This window comes from Myotis myotis, unplaced genomic scaffold (genome assembly GCF_014108235.1).
Source record: "Myotis myotis isolate mMyoMyo1 unplaced genomic scaffold, mMyoMyo1.p scaffold_m19_p_9, whole genome shotgun sequence".
NCBI classification, from domain to species: Eukaryota; Metazoa; Chordata; class Mammalia; order Chiroptera; family Vespertilionidae; genus Myotis; species Myotis myotis.
In genome coordinates, this window is record NW_023416401.1 from 7,000,797 (window position 1) to 7,019,651 (window position 18,855).

Consider the following 18,855-nt stretch of genomic DNA (forward strand, 5'->3'; position numbering starts at 1 on the left):
CGATCTGTCGGCGGGTCCCGGCCCGCCCTTTCCCAGGTCCGATTCCACCTGCCCCAGGAGCGTTCTCTCCGGGAGGAGGGGAAGCCCGGAGCCAGGGGGGCGTCTTGCCATCTCTCTGGTGTTGAGGCAAATGGGAGAGAACCCGTGGGGAAAGCGCGAACTCGCTGGCGTTGTTTCGGTTGTGTGAAGCAGAGAGGAGGAATTTGCAGTACATACGTTTTGGATACAAAGGAGTCCAATACTGTTTGATTACACATTGGAGATGGGTTAAACTAAAGGGTCTATTTAAATAGACATGGTTATCCCTAACATTTTATTTACATGGAATTTTATGTTTGCTATTAACCCAAGGTTTTCTGCTTTAAAAAAAAAGTTATCCCCAAAGATCAGCCTAAATAAGATGGCCTGCTTAAAGATGTACACAAAGTTTATTAAATACTTACTTTTCTTATTTGTATTAGTTTGTATACCTCTCCTTTCTTCATGTTGTTTTTTTAATCCTCACCAGAGGGTATTTTTTCCATTAATTTTTTAGAAAGAGTGGAAGGGAGGGAGAGGGTGAAGAGAGAGAGAGAGATTAATTGGTTACCTCCTACTACCAGGCTGAGGATCTGGGATCAAACCTGCAACCCAGGTATGTGCCCTTGACTGGGAATCGAACCCAAGACCCTTGGTGCCCAGGGCCAAACGCTGTAACCATTTGGCAGCACTGGCCAGGGCTCTTTATAGTGTGTGTGTGTGTGTGTGTGTGTGTGTGGCCATGACTCTCTCTCCCATTGCCTAAATGCTTCCTTTCCCATTCGTAGTCTCTTACAGAGAAACAACAGTACCTGGCACATAGCAAACGCAACATTGTCAGCCACTGAATTGGAACCTCTCCTAGCACTTCTTTCCCTTGCGTGGTGTTCTGCAGTCTCTTTATGTCTGCAGCCCCCGAAGCACAGAGCACAGGCCTTGCATGTTATGGGTGCTGCTGGTTTGTGCTGAACATTATCGGAAGGTGGGGTGAACATGTGTACATAAAGCATCCCGAGTGCCTTCAGTTTCATTTTGAATACGCGGGAGCCAAAGTTCTGTTACCCTTCTTAGGGGCTACAAATGGGCAGCTCATCTGTTCACTTCTTAGGTCACAAAAGTTCGCTCTGTACCCATTATGGGGGAAAACACCTATCCAGCGATGTGTATGCCTCAAGGAATTCATTAAGCTAGGAGAGCAATTTCAGAGAAGGACAAACAGCGGGTTACTAGTTAAACATCTCATTGTCATCTGCCTACTGCTTTCACGAAGACAGCACACGCATGTTCAAATAGCCAGCATATTTCAAAGTGGGAAGTTCGATGTATACTTTGACATATACCGCCAAAAATAAGTGCTAAGAATTCCCCAAGGCTTCTGTGTAGCTTAGAAAAAGACCCAGGCGCTTCTGCAACTACCACCACTTTTGTGGGAGGTGTGAGATTCCGAAAGGCTGAAATGCAGACGAGAAAAATGGGACTAACCCAGATGGAGCAGAACCTGCTCCTCTGCCGTGTGTACAGGTGGGGCAGGAGGGGCAGGTAGAAAGAAAGGGTGTCGTCTCAGCTTCAGAAGCTCTGAAGTTTTCGAGAACCGATGAGGACTGCCCAGTCTGATTGCCTCAAATGTATACAGCCCTCCCGTCTTCGTAACATATCAGGGCCTCCACATAATTGGGCAAGTAGTATTCCCACCTGCCAAACAGCACGAGAAAGTCCAAAAATTAAGTGAGCTTCCAAAGTGGCAATGCCAAGGTGAGAGACCTGGGCTGCTGATGCCCTTGCCAGTTTCTGTGATACCACACTGCATGCTTCTTGAATAGGTTTTGATGTCATATTGCTCACAGGCTTTGGCGATACAAGCCCAGTTCTAATTATCTCCTCCCTCCTTCAAGTAGGAGGAACTATTCACAGATGGCATGCTCTCACTGGTTTTATTCTGCAATCATCTTTGGACCAGGCCAACCCCAAACACTCTGAGCTGTGTTTTGCTTCTTATCTAGATAACCAAAGTAAGTTTTAAATTCTTTGCCCAAGCCATAGAAACCAAGCTCTCTTAAGGGCCCTTAAACGGCAGTTGCACCAACCAACAAACGCTCCAGTGCCCTGTCCAGCATCCCGACGAAATGGTCCTCTGACTCACGCTTCCATTCTCCTCCTCAGCACATTCCAGGGCTGGGAGGCTCTCTAAGCAGTACCACCTACTGGAGAGCAGGAAGATGCAATCCAACTCCCTTACATACTCACCTGCAACCGCCCTAGACATTTAAAGTGAATTTATTCTCCTCCACCAGAAAAAGCTGGCTGTAATCTTTCCCATCTGTTCATTGCATATGATGTTTGCTCCCAATTTGCACCCAGAAATGTCCAGAGAAGTACTCAAAATTGTGGTTTGTTATACCTAGTATAACAAACCACAATTTTGAGAGGGTGATACTGACTTAACTGAGCTGTGTCTCTAATGCTTTTCTGAGCTTTAGAGAATAGAAGCACTGGAAAATTTGCTTCCAGCAAACCTAATCGACTAATCCACACACTTCCAAAGCGGCTACTGACAACCCTTGTGCCATGAACTAAAGCTCAGGTTGAGTTAGAACCCATAGCTCCAACTGTTTCTGGGATCAGCAAACCGTGGCCTCCTGTCTGTTTTTGTGTGGCTCCCAAACTAGGATTGGTTTTTATATTTCTGTAATGGTCGAAAACACGTCAAGCCAAAATAACTATTTGGGACCCTTGAAAATTACCTGAAATCCAAAGCTCAGTCTACAAAATAAAGTTGATTGGATACAACTGGACTTAATTGCTTGCACCTTGTCTCGGGCTGCCTTGAGCTACCGCAGCCAAGTGGACAGTCGCACCAGAGACCGTATGGGCCATAAAGCCTACCATATTGACTGAATATTCACAGACTAGGTTTGCAGACCCTTGACTTACTCCATTTCAACATACTTCCGTTTTGATTGAGAATCTGATCACATAAAGCCTTAGACTTCTTTCAGCCCTTTCTGCTGAGGACAAGGGGGAAGAATTGTTTCCAGACTAACCACTAAAGAGAGTTTAGTTGCGCCCCGCCAGCGTGGCTCAGTGGTTGAGCATTGACCTATTGACCAGAAGAAGGTCAGGGTTCAATTCCCTGCGAGGGCACATGCCCGGGTTGTGGATTCGATCCCCAGTGGGGGCCATGCAGGAAGCAGCTGATCAATTATTCTGTCTCATCATTGATGTTTCTTTCTCTCTCTCTCTCTCTCTCCCTCCCTCCCTCTTCTTTCCTCTCTGAAATCAATAAAAATATACTTTTTAAAAAAAGATAGTTTCCCATCCCCCTTTGTGTGTATTTACTTTGAAAAAGCAGTGCCTTTCTAAATAATATGTGAATCTTAATGTTACTGTTAACAGTAAAACTTCAGGCCCTGAACAAGCCTGAGAGGGTGATACTGACTTAACTGAGCTGTGTCTATCCGCAGAGCTCTAGAAAATGGGTGACACTCTCTTGCCAGCAAGCCCAGGCTGACACTTGCCTTAACTCTTTAGAGAAGGCAACTTCCTTTTCTGCCACCGTGAGGGGTTTGTATGCTTTTCTGATTTAGTAAGTGAAGGCATAACTGAAGGACTTATTCAGATTTAGAACATTGTCATTGTCACTTCTGCTGCCTTTGGGAATAGCACAGCTTTTCTAAAGTATATATTTAAAGTAAGCCCTAGCCTTTTTGGCTCAGTGGGTAGAGTGTCCGTCTGAGGACTGAAGGGTCTCGGGTTCAATTCTGGTCAAGGGCACGTACCTCAGTTGCAGGTTCAATCCATCCCGGGTCCTGGGTCGGGGAGCGTGAGGGAGGCAACCAATCCATGTATCTCTCTCACATCAATGTTTCTCTCTCTCTCTCTCTCCTCTCCCTCCCTCCCTTCCACTCTCTCTAAAATTCAATGGAAAAATATTCTCATTTGAGGATTAACAAAAAAGTATATATTTAAGGTAAATTGCTTGCTACTTATAAAGGCAGTGATCATTAAATAACAAGCAGATATACATATCGTCACATCACTAAAGGCTGGCATTATGCCATGGGCAATTTAGTTTGAAATTTCCAAATTTAAAAATAGATCAGATTCTGGCCTTCAAATTATTTGCCTTCCGCCCAAGGCTGGGCAGATTCCTATGAAGATTCTACAAAGAATATTTCAAAGGACAATAAGGGCATTGACAGGAACTTTTTTTTTTTTGTAAGGGTTGCCTTTTATAAAATTTCCTTCCGTTAAGAGAACTTCCTCTCTCTGAGGACTTGGGGAGCCACAGACCATTTGCCAATGAGTCTCACTGAGATGAATAGAGCCACTTCAGGGCTTGCCTAGAGCTGGTGCCCTCCTCATCCCTTCTGGGGTCAGTACACCTGCAACTTCAAGACCAGAAAGTAAAGAGAAAAAAGAGGAGTTCCTTTTTCAGCAAGTCAAACAAGACAACATATATCATGCAATATGTATAATGTTTGAGATCCTTGAGATCATTCATCATTTCTAAAGACAAACAGACAAACCAAAGTCAGTGTGTTTATTCCCACTCAGGACTGTTGGTAGTAAGTTACCTCCCCAGGTAACAGCCCAGTAGTGTTCCTGACAGGAGGAGCGGGCAGGGGAGGTAGATGGTGTGACTCCTATGCTGACCAGGTAAGGAACCCGTTAAATGAACTTAGCTTTCCTCCCTGGTCATCATGTAGATTTCACGTTCTTACTAAAACATACTTTCCTACAGCCGATGCAGGACAATTGGGTGTATACACGGAAGTGGAATCAGAGCAGTAGTCTGCCCTCTTAGAAGGCTGGGCAAAGCTGCCTTCAATCCCTGACAGGCTAGAGGTGGGAGAGGGCCTGCAACGCCTTACACGGACCTTCCTTCTATCCAAGGTCATCTTACACCCAATTGACTTGCCAAAAGTGCTCGATTCAGAAGACCCTCTCGTGTGTCTAACCAAGACCCCGCAGCCTCCATTTCCCACCAAGCGTCTTCAGTCCTCGAGAGAGGAAGAGAGGGAGCTGGAAACACCTTCTGCTTTGCCCCACCTGGCCCTTCCCGGGGGGAAGCTGTTGAGATAAGACTTGTTAGTTTAACTTCCAGCTTGGCCTCTATCATGATTTTTTTTTTAAGTGTGGTCTTCTGGGCACAAGTCTCCTAAAAGGAGTTCCCACAGATCGACAGCAGGAATAGCCAAGTGCTCTGTGGGACTGGCACGTCCAGAAAGCAACTCTCTGTGCTGCTGGGACTCTTAAACGGTGCTCTCGGAGGGTCTGTTAACTCTCCACCCAGCATCTGCTCTGTCAGCACTTCCAGGTCAGGTAGAATCCGGGCCTACGGTTGCTAGATAAAATACAGGGCATCTGCTAAGTTTGCATTTCAAAAGACAGTGGTGTGTGTGTGTGTGTGTGTGTGTGTGTGAGAAAGTATGTCCCATATGTTGCATGGGATAGATTCATACTAAAAAATTAATCTTTTAATCCTAATTTAATCTGATTTAATTTTTAAATCTGAATTTCAGATAAACAATGATTTTTTTTTTAGTATAAGTATGTCCCATATATTGAATGGGATATACTCACACTAAAAAAACAAAAAAGTTAATCTTTTCTCAAATTTAACTGGACATCACATTATTTTGGGTTGCTGTTAGTTTGGAGTTTTAATTTTGCTTTCTCTTTTTCTTTTTGCTAAATTTTGTGACCCTATTCTTATTCCATAATAGATATCACAATGACTAGCTTTCCTGGTCTGTAAAAGATCTTATCTGAGACTACCTTTCTCGGATAATAAATTTAAAAGTCTGAGCTGTCTTCACCTACTACACAAAAAAAAAAAAAACAAGCCATCATATGAAGTTTTCTGCACAATTTGCTTAATTAAGAGGATAAATAAAAAATAAAACTAGAAAAGTAGCACTTTTTATTATGTAAGATGTTTTCAGGTACTTTCTATTTCAGGGGTTTTTTTTAAATATGTTTTTATTAATTACAGAGAGGAAGGGAGAGGGAGAGAGAGAGATAGAAACATCAATGATGAGAGAGAATCATTAATCGGCTGTAGGCCCCCTAGTGCTGATCGAGCCTGCAACCCGGGCATGTGCCCTGTCCGGGAATCGAACCATGACCTCCTGGTTCAGAGGTTGGTGCTCAACCCCTGAGCCACACCGGCTGTGCTTCACCGAGTTTTTAATAGAATAGACACGTCAATAGGTAAATTGTTGGCTCAAGTGGAGCAACGTGAGAAACACATCAACTGCTGGAATGTCGCTCATCAAAGTTCAATCTCAGGTCAAGCCACTGAAGCTCCATCCCAAGGGCCTGCAGTGACGCCTCCACAGCCAAGCGTGGTCCCGGCACCTGCAGTACTAGCATCCCCTTTGACACCCTAAAGTCGGAATTCCGTGCCCCCCAGAACCTCCCACTCATCAGTTTCACTTTATGAAGGCCCGCAGGTGACGCGCATGTACATTAAAGTTCAGGAAGCCCTGAACTACAAGATCCAGTTTTTCTCACAGAAATGGGTCTCTTTGTTCACTGCCATGTTGAAATAATCTTCAGCAAACTCTCTTTTAACACCTAAAAAGGGATGGTTTCTTTTTTGAGCAAATACCTTCAAAATACAGAACCATTGTATTTCTACTTTATTTATAGGAAAATCCTGAATGAGCCTTCCTAATATTGTTTATAAGACCAATGTAAATTTAAATATGACTCTCAGGTGGACTAACTCAGCAGCCTGTTGTGAATAAGAGTCTGGGGTTGCCCTTGATTAAATAACCTATAAGTTAGGTGGCACGTGTCTCCTGGCCCTCAAGTCACCAACAAATCTCTTTCACGTTCTTTATTGTATGTTGTAACTTACACAAGAAGGTTCATATACCAGCACCATACAGCCATATATTTATATTTTTTCCCCTGGGTTCCTCTAAAACAACAGACGCACGCAGTTTGGGCCTAGGGCGAATTCCAGTCCACTCTTATGAAGTTCAGAGTTTGAAAAAGTCATTTTTAAAAGCTCCACAGATTTAAATTCCTTTTGAGTTCAAACACTTCACTTCCTTACGCCAGCCTGCCTGCTAGTCCAGTGGTCGGCAAACTCATTAGGGGTCGCCTAAGACCATCGGAAAACACATATATAATTACATATTGTTTTTGTGATTCATCACTATGCTGTAATTATGTTCAATGTGTAACAATGAAAATACGTCCTGCATATCAGATATTTACACTACGATTCATAACAGTAGCAACATTACAGTGATGAAGTAGCAACGAAAATAATTTTATGGTTGGGGGTCACCACAACATGAGGAACTGTATTAAAGGGTCGCGGCATTAGGAAGGTTGAGAACCACTGATTTTGGGGGACGGAAACACAGAGCACATGACATGCGGCTCCCGGCTGTAGGTCCTGGTCCTGAGAAATGGGAAGTTCTCGGGCTGGGAACAGACTTGCTCCGGGACAGGGGGCCACCCACTGCGCTGTGAGGTCACAGGACACAAGGGAGAGGGGGTTAGTGGGGGGGTTGGTTCTCGTCTGCCAGAATTCTACACGATTCCTCCCGCATGCTTCATTACGTATCGTGGTAATAAGTTACTAAGTGGTGCTGTACCTTATCCAGTCACCGCTGGCCGTTCCCTTATTAGTGAGCATGAGCAAGCTGAGGGCGGGGCAGGAGGGGACGCCTCCTCATCTTACCTCGGTCACCCAGCGATTGCAAAGACTGTTTTCCTTTCGGGGTAAAGCTCTTACAGTCTGTACTCACACTCCGTCATTCCCCACACGGATACTTTCTGTGTCCCGTACCCAGCGTGTGTTTCTAGCTTCGCTGTCTTTGCAGTCTCCTGCCTGGATGTCTCCCTGGGAGACTGAAGCTCAGCCCTGGCCTCCTCTCACATGTGAATTCCTCCGGCTCCTCGCAGCTGCACGTGGGCTCCCCGGGCCGGGAGCGCCAGCATCACCGACGCGAACGCCCGGCTCCCCCAGACTTTCTCAATGAAAAGCTGCGGTTTGATGAGATCCCCAGGTGCCAGTCAGGTGCTCACAGCTGGGAAGCAGCCTTCAGGACAGGTTAGGTCTTAGGAGGCTGAGGGTGGTTCCTTGGCCTTCAGTCCCCGCAGGCGCACGTGGGCCTCCCCAGCACGTAAATGGGTTGGAGCTGGGGAGGGACGCGGTCATTTCCACGCCCTCCGCCCCAGCACCCTGCCGCCCTGTGAAGAGCTCGCTTTCTAGAACTGTCCGTCGCTCTCCGACACGACACCGCTGCTTACAATCCAAGAGACACACATGACCCTTTCCTTCCAGGCCCGGAAGAGGGCCCCTCAGGTAGGGCTCCAGGTCGTGGGTCTGCAGTTCCCTTTTGTTGCAGATTTTACGGCTGCAAACATGGGGCTGGGGGAGCTGGGGGCAGAATGCTTCTCTCTCTGCAAGTAATTCGGAATTATTTGGCACTCTGTCCCTTTTGCTTAACGTGGGAAGATCTGTCCAACACCCGTGCCCGGGAGGAATTGCAGGCCACACTTGGGGTGAAGGCCGCGTTCGCAGGGATCATGGTTCCCTGGCAGAGGACAGGGAGCAGGAGTGGGTGCTGGAGAACCGCCGGGTGGGGTGCTGCTGAGCAACTCCCGATGCTCCAGGTGCTACCCCGTTTTTATCTTGCGTCACGCCACAGGTCACTTGTCCATTTTAAAAACCCATCCTTCTCCTTTCTTTCATCTTTATTGTTGAAAGTATTACACATGTCCCCCTTTTCCCCCATCGACCCCCTTCTAGCTCCACCCCCGCCCCAGGCCCTCACCCCCCTATTGCCTGTGTCCATGGGTTATGCATATATGCTTCCAAGTTCTTTGGTTGATCTCCTCCCACCCACCCCCCTCCCCCACCCCTCTCCCCACCTTCCCTCTGAGATTCCGCAGTCTGTTCCTTGCTTCTATGTCTCCAGTCTGTTTTGTTCATCAGTTTATTTTGTTCATTAGATTCCACTACGAGTGAGATCGTGTGATACTTGTCTTTCTCTTATCTATAGATTTCTTAGCTATAAAATCTCAGGTGGACGCCCCCACCCCCATCCAGCATGCGGTCAAAGCAAAGCACTGGTACCCGGGGACCTCCCCTCCCCCCATATTTGTTTTAACACTATTGACAAAGGGCACTGGTGTTCACTTCTAGACTGACGTTTCTAAACTCGCATTAACACTCCACCACAGCTGGGCTCCGGGGAGCTTCCGGTGTATCCAGGACCACGGGGTCTTTCATGTGGGATTTACTGTTTTGTGAACTCGGGGAGGGAGGAGTGGCTGGGCTAGCTGGCTGGGGGGGAGGGGGAGGGAATAGCTGGGGGCAGGGGAAGGAGGGGGTCGGCCAGGCTGCAGTTTGGAAGCAGCAGGAGGCTGGTGAGGGCTTTGGAGTCAAACTGTCCCCAGAAACAAGACACTTGTGTCCTGCAAGGCTGTTGTTTGTCTTATGCGAACGGGCCCAGAGGCTCCTGGTACCGCTCCCAGCCGCTCTCACAATCAGCCACTCAGACCCCAGGAGTATAATTACAGCAAGAATGTGTGGCTCCCCCTCCCAGTCTTCCCGGGACGCTCCTCCCCGCGGACACCAGCTCTGGGCAATTGGGCCGAGTCAGGCAGGTTCATCTCTGCAGCTGTAGCAGGTTGTCTTTCTGTCCCCAGTGCGAATCCACCCGGCCAGGGTGATGCTATTCATGGTAATGTGCCCAGGCCTGGGGCTTTGGGTGCGGTTTTGTATGTCAGTTGACACCTTCGGGATGGGTAGGACAATGGCTGATCCTTACACTGAGCACCAAGCCTACATCCCTGAGTCACAGTTCCCCGTGGGGCGTGGGGCCCATCCCAATGGGCAGAGATGCTTTACAACATATTCTCCTGTGAGGCTTCCCGGTGTTTTCAGGATTGCTCCTGGGATCTGACAGCCAGGCGCATTTTTTGGTTTGTTTTTCACAATGGGGGTGGGGGGCGGCGGTTGTTTTAAAATGTTAAATACTTACTCATCTTGGGCTTAGTCACTATTCTGCTCATTTGTATGACATTAGTCGAGAGACTTCTATACCTTTTGATCTCTCTCTGAAGAACTACGCAAATGTTTGTTACGAATGGTCCTGAGTAGAAGTTCTAGAGATGAAAAAATTAAAGGAGCAAATTAAAACTATTCCAGATGCAAAGAGTGAGAGAAATGATAGTCAGGAGGAAGCAACAACATCAAAAGACTCAAAAGAAAAGCATGAGTTAAGAGGAGAATGGCTGTCTCTACCCCCTCATTCAAACAATGATCTTCTCTTAAAACCTCAGCGAGTTAGGCACAGCCCCACCTTCTTGTTCTCATTATATCAACACGCCCCTTTGGCCTGATTGTCCAGGCACCCGGGTCTCATCCCAGCTCTGCTTAAGGTGCAATTCAACACCTCAGTTCACCCGTGGCCTCAGCCTCATGAAGAAGGAGGGTGTCTTATCTGTACCTCCCCTTTCCCCAGGTTAGCCCAGGGCTCGGAAAGGTGGCTGTGAATCCATCTTTCTTAGATAAAATATAATAGAAAACGCTGCGGGAGCTACATTTTCTCTCTTTGGAGAATCCACACATTTTTCAAAACATGAGGAAAAGATGGTTTTGATAGTCCATTAGAATTATGTAGCTAAGTTGGAACAGGCAGAGTGATAAAATTCCACTTAGCACGTGGAGAATGCCATTGGCTCTCCTCAAAATATGAAAGTAGTGTGATTTCTAGCACAGCAGACATATTTTTAAAAAGCATTTACTCAGCCCTAGCCTGTATGGCTCAGCGGGTAGAGCGTTGGCCCTCGGACTGAAGGGTCCTGGGTTCGATTCTAGTCAAGGGCATGTATATACTTCGGTTGCAGGCTTGATCCCTGGCCCTGGTCAAGGTGCGTACAGGAGGCAACCCATCAATGTGTCTCTCTTCCATGGTGTTTTTCTGTTTCTACCCCTCCTTTCCATTCTCTCTAAAAACAAATGGAAAAAAATATCCTCAGGTGAGGATTAACCAAACAACACAAAAGCGTTTACTCAGAAAGCCCCCGGGGCTGCCTTTTCCCAGTGAGGCTGTCAGGGTTGGAGGCCTCCCGCTCTCCAGCAGCGGGCCTGGTCTGAGACGTAGTAAAGAGGCATCATATCCCATTAGAGACAAAGGAAGACATGGGAAAACAGAACTACCAGCCCAAGCTAGTGGGAGTTGTATTGTGCGGCCCCAAATCCAGGCAAAGACAAGAAGGCCTGCATCAACTGGTTTCATGTAGCTACGCCGTTACCGAACACCAATATGGTCCCCCACCGCCCCATGCACCAGAGCGGGCAGGACAAGAAGAAAAATAGACCTAAAACACAGGGATTGGAGAATGGTTATTCATCTTTTGGGGAAGGTCGTAGTAACCCTCTGGTCACTGTCAGTCTTACTTAGAGCTCACATGTTACCTTTTCAACATTTTAAATATGTTACTGTTGAGCCAAGACAGCCCCAGCCGGCTTTGCTCAGGGGATAGGGCAGTGACGGCGAACCTTTTGAGCTCGGCGTGTCAGCATTTTGAAAAACCCTAACTTAACTCTGGTGCCGTGTCACATATAGACATTTTTTGATATTTGCAACCATAGTAAAACAAAGACTTATATTTTTGATATTTATTTTATATATTTAAATGCCATTTAACAAAGAAAAATCAACCAAAAAAATGAGTTCGTGGGTCACCTCTGACACGCGTGTCATAGGTTCGCCATCACTGGGATAGAGCATCAGCCGATGGACTGAAGGGTCCCAGGCTCAAATCTGATCTAGGGCACATGCCCGGGTTGTGGGCTCCATTCCCAGTAGGGGACGTGCAGGAGGCAGCCAATCAATGATTCCCTCTCATCATCGATGTTTCCATCTCTCTCTCCCTCTCCCTTCCTGTCTGAATTCAATAAAAATATATTAAAGAAACAACAACAAAAAAAGACAGGACAATGTGAAGCATGCTTTCCACGAGGACCCACACACTGAATTTGAACCCTGAACTCTGCAGGTGAATCTGATGCCGCTCTCTCTGTGCCGCTTCCCTGATCCATGAACACCCGGCTCCATTTCGTTGGCAACCACACCATGAAGGAAAAGGGCCGTTCTTCTAGCCCAGCCCCTTTATTTTCAAGGACAGCCGATTAGAAATGGATAAAAGTGCAAGGGAAACCTTCTCGGAATTATAATGCGTGTGCGTTGCTCTTGTGTGCAGGTGGTCTCGTGCCACTTTTTTCTTTAGGATGTTACTTCTGTAAGTTTAGCGCTATGAACGTTCTAGTCTAGAATAGAAAGGGCAGACGATGCCCACGATGGGAAGCAGCAGATGGATGAAGGAGGGTTCTGAGAAGGGAGGGTGAGGCCCAGTTTGTATGGAAAGTCCTGGATTCCTGTTGTAGTCTAGCTACCCCATTAGATAGTTTCTGGGGATTGTATTTTTATTTTTATAGAAGCCCAAATCACAGAGCCATAAGCTGGTAATATAATTGCTCTTCTTAACACCTACCACCCAAATCCCATTACCCGCCAGCTAACATTTTCCACAAGCCCTTAAGCACACAGCGTGGGTCCCTGGGTAGGTTGCCTCTCTTAGAGGAACGTTCTGTACCGTACTCAATGCCCAGGATTCAGTGTGACTGCACCCCTTTACTTGCCAGATACTCTCATTTGGTTCTGGTTCCCCTGGTGGGTGCACAGCTCAGTACTTCCCAACAGTCATGCTCCTGGTCACCTCCCCACCCTCTCGGGGAGTGGAGCTGGGCAGGCTCTTGCCCCACCCCCATGCCCTGGGGGTGGCCCAGCGCCCAACCCAGACCCCTCATGGAGGAGGTGCAGGCAGGGGCGGGCTCTCTGGAAGCTGTTAAGCAGTAGGATCAGCTGAGGATTAATAGCCTGTGACCTTCTGGGAAAGCTTATAAGCTGCTGTATTTCTAGAAAGCTCTGGGCCTCCCACACTCAAGAATGCGACATGCAACTGGAGTGGTTCCATATCTCTAAAAGTAGCCTGGCGGAGTTTGGAATTTAGGATGCAGTTCATTCTGAAAATCCAAAGAGAGCTTAGTCAACCCCTGAGAGGAAAACTGGGCTCGGGTCCCAAGGGGGTTGGACAGTCTTGGAAAAGCTGGGAGCAGCTGGGGCGGCAGAATTCCCGTCTCTGTGAGGAGATGCTTTAACCTTGCATTGATCAGAGGTCTCGTTGGTGGGACAGAGCACTACAGGGAGAGCGAGAGAGAGCTCTTAACTCTTCAATGGCCTGGCATGACGGGAAATGATTTTACAGCCCTTCTTTTCCCATTCTGACATCTCTCTTATATGCCGATGGTATGGCTGTACCACAGTTTGTTTTTTTATGGTCGTGCAAGAAAGCAGTCTTTTTTGGGGGGGTGGGGAGGTAGAATTCAGAGTTTGTTTAATGGAAGGGGATTGGCAATTTCCAGAGGATGAGGGAAATGGACTTTGGTAGAAACAGGGAATGTGCTTTGCCAAAGCGTTTGACTACCACGTCATGGCTCTCTCCCTAACAAAGGCATTTGGTCTTTTCCATGAAAACAAAGCCGGCAAGCCCAGTGACAGCGTTTGGCTGGCAGCTGTGTGTTTCTGGGGCGCTGGCTGGTGCTCAGAGTGAGAAGAGTGAAAGTCACCATGGCCTCTCCCAGCATGGGGGAGGGGGGGAGCCTCGGCGAGCCCCCCTTTACACGGGGTGATGAAGGTTATGCCCTCACTTAGTGTGTGGCCCAGGTTCCAGTACAGAACCCCTGCCTTGTCACCCACGGAAACCACCAGGGATGAACTTCTATTCCTGTGCAAAGAACAAGATGTGGGAACTTTTGGAAATTCTTGGGTAGCATCACCTGGGAGGTATGAGAGGTCATTTCCAGAATGCAGTTATTATACTGCGCTTTAGAAGTCACTTCTGGGTTTGAGAGTGTGTATTTGTATCAATATTTTGAACTTTAATGAAGGGCTGGGAAGGTAAATGTAGGAGAAGGGTTAACAGCAGAGAAAATTCCAAGATAGGCAGACATGGCCCCCAGAAGGCTGGCTGTGGACTCTGAATGCTGAAATCACAGGTGAGATTATTTTTTTCTTGGATCCGTGCAAAGTGGAGCAAATTCCTGACCCCATCTTGCTCACTGCTTTGGGGCTTTTGCTCTTCTCTGGAAAAGTAAGAAAATGAAAGAAGGGAGTTACCTTGTTCAAGTCTAGTTGCTGTCCAATCTCCTGATTTTTTGAATTAAACTTTATTTTGAAACAATTATACATTTACCCAGTTAGAAGAAACAATACAGAGATATTTCATGTAAGCTTTACTCTGTTTCCCCCTCAGGGGTAACATCTTGAAAATCCATACGGTGTCACAACCAGGATATGACATCAACACACGTTCAAGGCACAACGTTTTCATCACCACAAGGATGCCTTGTGTCTCCCTTTTATGACTGCGCCCTCCTCCCTCCAGCCCTCACTCCCTCCTGAACTCCTGGCAACCGCTCATCTGTGTTCCATTTCTATAGTTTTCTCACTTCAAGAATGTTAGATAAATGGAATCACACAGTTCAGAACCTATGGGATTGGCTCTTTTCCTTCAGCATGACTCTCTGGGCATTCACTCAGGTTTTTGTAAAGGTCAGTAGTTGGTGTCTCCTTATTGCTGAGTCATACTCCATGCTATGGATATACCACAGTTTGTTTAACCTTTAACCAGTCAAAGGGTATCTGGCCAAAACCAGTCCAGTTTTTGGCCACTGTGAAGAAATTTGCTATAAACAGACGTTTTTAACTTCTTTGGGAAAATCCCTAGGAGTACAATTGGTGGGTTGTATGTTTAGTTTTGGGGTTTTTTTTTAAGTCAAATGTTTCCAGGGTAGCTGAACCATTGTACCTCTCACACGCAGTATGTGAATGATCTAGTTTCTCCTCATCCTCATCAGCCTGTCATGTCGTCACTCTTTATTTTAGCCATTCTGCTAAGTGTAGAGTGATATCTCATTATGGTTTTTAATTTTCTCTTACCTAATGGCCAGTGATGTTGAATGTCCATTCATGTGCTTATTTGCTATCTGTATATTTTCCTCAGTTAAATGTCTGTTCATGTATTTTGCCCATTTTCCAATTGTTTGGGTTGTGTGGTTTTTTACTATTGAAGTTTGAAAGTTTACTATTGAAGTTTGCTAATATTTTCTCCTAATGTAAAGCGTATATTTACGTCTACTTCACGTGGGCAAACGTTCTAAGTTTTGATGAAGTCCAAGTTATCAATCTTCCCTTTTATGGATTGTGTTTTGGGGGTCAAGGCTAAGAACTCTTTGCCAAGCCCTAGATTCCAAAGATGGTTGTGTGTTTTTTCTGAATGTTTCATGGTTCTTACATTTTACATTTATGTAGTGATCCACTTTGAGTTCATCTTTATATAAAGTGTGAAACTCATAGACAATAACTGCTCTGCATCTACTAAACACCACAGAAAAAACACCTGTTGTCTCCCCTGCCACCCCCACTAGAGGGGACCCTAGACCTCCACCCTTGCAAGGTGTTGTCTTGTTGAGCACCGACTATATCCCGGAGCCATCGCTCCCCAGGCATTTCAAATCAATGGCAAGGGCCTGGCTTTTAAGGTATATGCCGTGGACGAGAGAGCTGATCCTAGAATCCATCAGACACATTAGAATCCAGCTGCACGATATTTGGGCAAACTGCTCACTGTTCTGAGCCTTGCTGTTTTTTTTCGTTTGTCATAAGATGGCTTTGAGGATTAAATTAGACAAAGTATGTGAAATGGCTTGTGCAGGGGTGTTCAATAAATGATCTCATTCTTCTCCAAACGGATCCCTTGCAGCTGTTGGACGTTAGCAATGGGTTGTTGTCAGTGAACAGAAAAGGGCCAGTTGTGTGCAGCCAGGCCTGAGTTGTCTAAGGGCTAATTATCTGGTTTATAGATAAACTAAGAACCGTCTGCTCTTGCTTCCCAGTGGTGGCCAGTGCTCTCACCGGTCCCCATCAGCTATGGTACCAGGCGAAGAGGGCAAGTGAACATTTTATTCTGATTCAGTAAATATTTCTAGAAGATTGGAAGGCTCAGGAAAGAAATGGGCATGGATAGGAAGAGATTTTCTTTAAACTGATTTTCTTAGTTTTACCAACTTTCTATAAATTGTGTGGGGGTGGGGTGGGGGGATGAAATGTTTATAAAATTAAATTCTGCTATAAAACACATAAAGAAATTCTACCTGTTCTATCTGAAGGAGAAGGTGTCAGGTTACCAGAATGGTTCTTGAAACCATTCATGTTAAATTTTCTGATTTTTAAAAATACTTTATTGTCACCCTGGCCGGCTTGGCTCAGTGGATGGAGTGTCAGCCTGCAGACTGAAGGGTCCCAGGTTCGATTCCGGCCAAGAGCACATGCCTAGGTTGCGGGCTCGACCCCAATAGGGGGTGTGCAGGAGGCAGCCGATCAATGATTCTCTCTCATCATTGGTGTTTCTATCTCTCTCTCCCTCTCCCATCCTCTCTGAAATCAATAAAGAAATATAAAAAATAAAAATAAAAAACTTTATTGTTCAAAGTATTACAAATATGCCCCCCCCCCCCCGTTAACCCCCTCCACCCCACTCCCGCTCCCACCCCAAGCTTTCTCTGCACTAATGTTTGTCCATGGGCTATGCATATATGCATATAAGTTCTTTGTTTAGTCTCTTCCCACACCCCCTCCCTCCACCTTCTGAAATACATCAGTCTGGTGCATGTTTCAATGGCTCTGGATCTGTTTTGTTCTTCAGCTTATTTTGTTCACTAGATTCTTTTGAGCTCCCTTATTGACTAGTGTAACATTGAGAACTCAGCTGTCACCTGTACTTTCACTCTCCAGCACTTACCATTTATTTGCATTTTTTTCACTTACCATCTTCTCTTCCCCCTATCGAGAAAGTATAATTTTATACTTTCTCAATAGGGGGAAGAGAATGCCTCCTTCCTCCCTTTTTAAAAAAAATATTTTTTAGGCCGATTTCAGAGAGGAAGGGAGAGAGGGGGGAGAGAGAGGGGGAAACATCAATGATGACAGAGAATCATTGATCAGCTGCCTCCTGCACACCCCCCACTGGGGATCGAGCTGGCTACCCGGGCATGTGCCCTGACCAGGTTGACGCTCAACCACTGAGCCATGCTGGTCAGGCCTCCCTTTCTTAAGGTCCTCCTCTGAGTGACAGCTCCAGAACTATGCCTGGGATTGATCACCTTATATTGGGCCTGCCACACATATCTTATTGTTATACAATTGATTTTAAACTAAGCACCACAAGCATTTCTGAAATGGCCAGACACAGAGTCCTGTGCAGGGAAAGGCTTAGGTGGAAGGTGGAGTGGGGTCATTTCTAACCTGTTTCTCGGGGAGCGGGGAGACCATCAAGATCATGCATGCGTCTCAGGTCCTTGGTAGCAGCATCCGCATGGGCCTCCCCCCAGTTTTCATCCACCCCACGCCTGACACGGGACCCTCACAGCCTGGAGCTTGGACACATGTCCCAGCCTCTAGAATTGGATCTGCCCTTCATCCATTTACTGTAGTTAATAGTTAATTCACATAAAGAAAGCAAACTATTACTTGTGGGTGCACATATTTTGAAGTTTGATCCTGGCATTGTTTTTTTGTTTGTTTTTAATGTATTTTTTTCTTTCAGAGAGAGGAAGGAAGAGGGAGAGAGAGAGAGAAACATCAATGACAAGAGAGAATCATTGATCAGGTGCCTCTTGCACACCCTACACTGGGGATCGAGCCCGCAACCCCGGGCATGTGCCCTGACTGGAAATCAAACTGTGACCTCCTGGCTCATAGGTCGACGTTCAACCATTGACCCACACTGGCCGGGCCCTGCCATTGTTTTTAATGCTTACCCTGTTAAAATGAACACAGATCTTCTGACTAAGAGACGAAGCCTGTGTTGATATAAAACCTGCATATTGCCTAAGTTTGGGAAAGTCAGTATTTTAATTGCTGTTGACATTTGATACCCCACGAGAAGCACGGCTCCTGGGGTTTCCTGCTAACACGTGATTCTCATCACATGGGGGGGGGTGCTCCTCATAGGACTGATATTATACTAAATACTCACGCCCTCTGATAAATCCACCCAAGAATGATATGGACTGAGAACCCCACTGTTTGGCTGACCTAATCTCTCCCCTGGTAAAAGCAACTGAATTTGGGTATTTTGTGGCGCGTTTTCTTTCATTTCCTTTTGCGTTGTTGGCCACACCCGATGAACTAATTGATAACTCTTTGCTGCTATGTTTTCACCATGTTACATGCTCACTCTTAACTTCTCTTTCCATTTTTCTATCCCAGCATCCCCCCTCTCAGAGGAACAGTTCACCTCGACAGCCGGGGAGAGAGCCCGGATGCACAAGGTAAGGTTTCGATGTCCATCATGTGTGTGACTTACAGATTAAATCATTTGCAGATTAAATTGGAGTATTATGAATTCCTTTGTCATAAATGTATCCTCAAAATGGCGTGATGCAACTAATGCAAATATTTGAGCAAACACTCTGTGTTGAAACGTTATTTCTCAAACTATATTGCACATCCCACGGGTACTGAGGGCTAATTAACTGCTATGAGCAATTCCTCTAAAAGTGGGCAAGCCAGTTAAAGTTTACTTTTAGAGCTCTAATGAAGGATATGTGGAGGAAGAGAATTTCAAGATACAGTCAATGACCTCGTGACATTTCTAATGGTAAGGGATTGTTTGATCTTGTTAAAAACCAAGGCAACTGCTCTGTTGACTTGACAGTAGAGAGAGATGGGGTGTCTT

At 46.2% G+C, this 18,855-nt stretch overlaps 1 protein-coding gene across 3 annotated transcripts in view; it reads left to right on the forward strand.

Moving 5' to 3' along the window:
• Positions 1–18,855, forward strand: part of MAPRE2 (microtubule associated protein RP/EB family member 2) — a 115,373-nt gene that overhangs the window by 2,366 nt on the left and 94,152 nt on the right. For 2 of the 3 annotated variants that reach the window (XM_036321286.1, XM_036321284.1), the window contains exon 2: positions 18,387–18,448. Coding sequence is in view for 1 of the 3 variants with exons in the window: in XM_036321284.1 (XP_036177177.1) it covers positions 18,387–18,448 (62 nt within the window). In the remaining 2 variants the exon portion in view is untranslated. Of the gene's footprint in view, positions 1–8,068; positions 8,093–18,386; positions 18,449–18,855 lie in introns of those variants that run through there. The other variant, XM_036321282.1, reaches the window with a different exon arrangement.